The 2,649-nt window shown below is 63.8% G+C and overlaps 1 protein-coding gene across 1 annotated transcript; it reads right to left on the bottom strand.

Moving 5' to 3' along the window:
* Positions 1 to 2,348: 2,348 nt before the first annotated feature.
* HES5 (hes family bHLH transcription factor 5) lies at positions 2,349 to 2,649 on the bottom strand (the record flags this gene model as incomplete). The annotated part of the gene is made up of 1 exon (XM_015589595.2): positions 2,349 to 2,649. A coding segment is annotated over one exon (279 nt), but the record flags the coding sequence as incomplete, so codon positions are not given.

Consider the following 2,649-nt stretch of genomic DNA (forward strand, 5'->3'; position numbering starts at 1 on the left):
AACTGGAAAAGATGCCGGCTTTGATGCCCCAATCTGCAGAGTGCAGGGGAGCCTGCCTGGAGGAGGCTGCCTTTTGGCAAGAGGAAGCATCTATGGGAGTTTGCGGGGAACACGCTGAGAAAGCTCCCAAAGCTGGAGCAGGGACACAGGTGGCGGTGGTGGGGACAGGGTTCCGGGGCCGGTAACTGGGAAGCCGCCACTGGCTTGGGGACACTTAAGAAATGTGTTCCCCTCAGAGACACTGGGTGCTTTGGGAGAGAGCCGGGTGTTGGAAGCAGACAGAGAACCCCTAAGTGGGTTTGGCACCTGCCTCCCAGGTGACCCTGGGCTGGTCACTTCGTTTCTCTGGACCTTAGCCTCTGTCTGAACAGGCTGCCAGATGCCCGGCAGGGCCACAGACCTGTGGAGAACACAGACCTATGGAACAGCACAAAGAGCTCCAGGGGCGACTCACAGGAAGGAGCTGGTGGTCAGTGCATCAGGCTAGGCTTCTAGGGGGAGGCAGCCTTGCAGGTGTCTTCCAAGGGGGTGGGTGGGGCGGCCTGAGGTAGAAGAGTGCAGGGGGTCTGCTCCCAAGAGGGCTTCCTCTAGCTTGGAGGGCCCTGGACGGTGGGATGCCTGTGGGCCAGCCTGGCCAGGAGGCACACCCCACCCCATCGATTGAGGGGCCTGCGCATATGCAATAAATGAGTGGGATGTAGAAGGAGGCTCCCTGTCCCCTGCTCACCCCTCCCAGGAGCTCAGCGGGGACCCAGAGGCCACTGGCAGGCACTGGGCTGGTCTGGAGGGGGTGCCTTTGGACATCCCCTGTAGAGCGGACAGAAAGGGACGGAAGGCAGAGGGGAGAGAGGTGCTGAGCAGGGGGGAGGGTGGGTGGGACTGGGCCCCATGTCTCTGAAAATATGTGCATGCCTTCCGGGCCGTGCCCAGCTCCTTCCACTCCCCACGGGGTGGGTTCTGCCCCTTGGCAAGCCAGGGCACTTGCAAACTCAACCCGACACCCTGTAGCCTGCCTAAAAATAGGTGCCCTTTTCGAGGCAAGGGACTTCCCTTGGCAGGCTCATGGCCAGCACTGTCTGTTCTCACCCTGGTAAGTGGTCAGCCAACAGGGAGCACAGGGCAGTCGCCTGTGGGCTAGCCAAGCAGATGCCCCCAGGAGCCTGTCCAGGGGACAGGGACTGCCAGCTATGTGGGGAAGGTCAGGGGAGGGACAAACGTTTTCTTGTGTATTTGTCTCAGCTAAATCCCTTTTGCAGTAACAGTGCCACTGCAGGCTGTGGCCTTTGGGTCCCTCTCAGCTGGACTGAGCTGGAAAGTCCTGTAGCTATCACTTTGCCCCCCGCCCCCGGCCCTTCCCCCCGCCTGCAAGGAGCTAGTGAGAGGCCCGGGGCAGAAATCCAGGTCTCCCCTGTGTCCCCTCCTCCCGCCTGTAGCGGGTAGTGCATGGCCCTCGCCCCTTCCAGCCTGCCTCTGCCCGGCCTGCCCCCTCTTCCTACTACCCTCCACCAGGACCCAGCCCTTCTTCCTGTGTCCAGAGAGTCCCGCCCATGGTTGCACACCATGATAGTGCCCACTCTCCTTCACTCCTGGAGACCTGACCGCCTGGCTGCTGCCAAGGACACAGGTGAGACACAAGAGACTGCTGACAACGGAGAGCTAACTAGTCCGGTTTTATTGGAAGTCTGCAGCGCAGTCCCGTGGCTCCCACGTGACAGAGTTCAGATTCTGAGTACACAGTCCAGCCCAGCGCACCCGCCCGCACGGGAATCCTTTAAGGACCCTGGCGGAGACCCCCACCCTCCCCACACAGCCCACTGTGCACCCGGCCAGACAGCCGAGCCCGCGCAGCGGCCTTCCCCACGGCTCCGCGTGGTCCTCGCGCCCACCCAGGCTGACACCCTGTCCTATGAGGATGCACCTTGAGTTCCGCCTTCACGGAAGGCAAATGTGCCTGCGGCAGGCACGCACGCCCGCCCGCCAGGCCCGCCGGCCCAGCAGCAACGCCCGAGGGAAGTCCTCAACTCCTCAACGAGCGGGGGTGCTGAGCCCCCAGCGCCTACCAATGCCACAGAACCCCGGGCAGCGGGGACTTCGCAGAAGTCGCTTGCTGAAATGCAAACACAGAACAACCCCATGGGGTCAGACACCTGGCAGAAGGTGGGCCCCGACTGTCCTAAATGACAAAGGACTCCGCATGCACATTCTCTGAGAATGACCCTCCTGCTGGCCCGCCAGCCTGGGCAGAGTCTTCCGGGAGAGGGGGCCGTCCGAACCGGAGGTGGGACAGACGGCTGGGAAGGCTCTACCCTAAGCGCCCAGAGGAACAGCTGGCCTTTTCTGGTCCTGGGTCGGCAGGTCACACTTCCCTCGTCACCATGGCCGCCAGAGGCCGCAGGCGGGCTGGCGCGCGGTGGTGGCGTTGGCCTTGGCCGGGGTGGGCGCGGGCGCGGGTGCCTTGGGCTCCTTGGTGGGGGCGCCGGGCGCGGCAGGGGGGCGCTGGAAGTGGTAGAGCAGCTTCATCTGCGTGTCGCTGGCCGCGTGCAGCGTCAGGAACTGCACGGCCTCCTGCAGGCACCACGAGTAGCCCTCGCTGTAGTCCTGCTGCAGGCTTTTGGGGCCGGCGGCGGCGGCGGCGGCGGCGAAGGCGGC

Source organism: Pteropus alecto, unplaced genomic scaffold (genome assembly GCF_000325575.1).
Source record: "Pteropus alecto unplaced genomic scaffold, ASM32557v1 scaffold700, whole genome shotgun sequence".
NCBI lineage: Eukaryota > Metazoa > Chordata > Mammalia > Chiroptera > Pteropodidae > Pteropus > Pteropus alecto.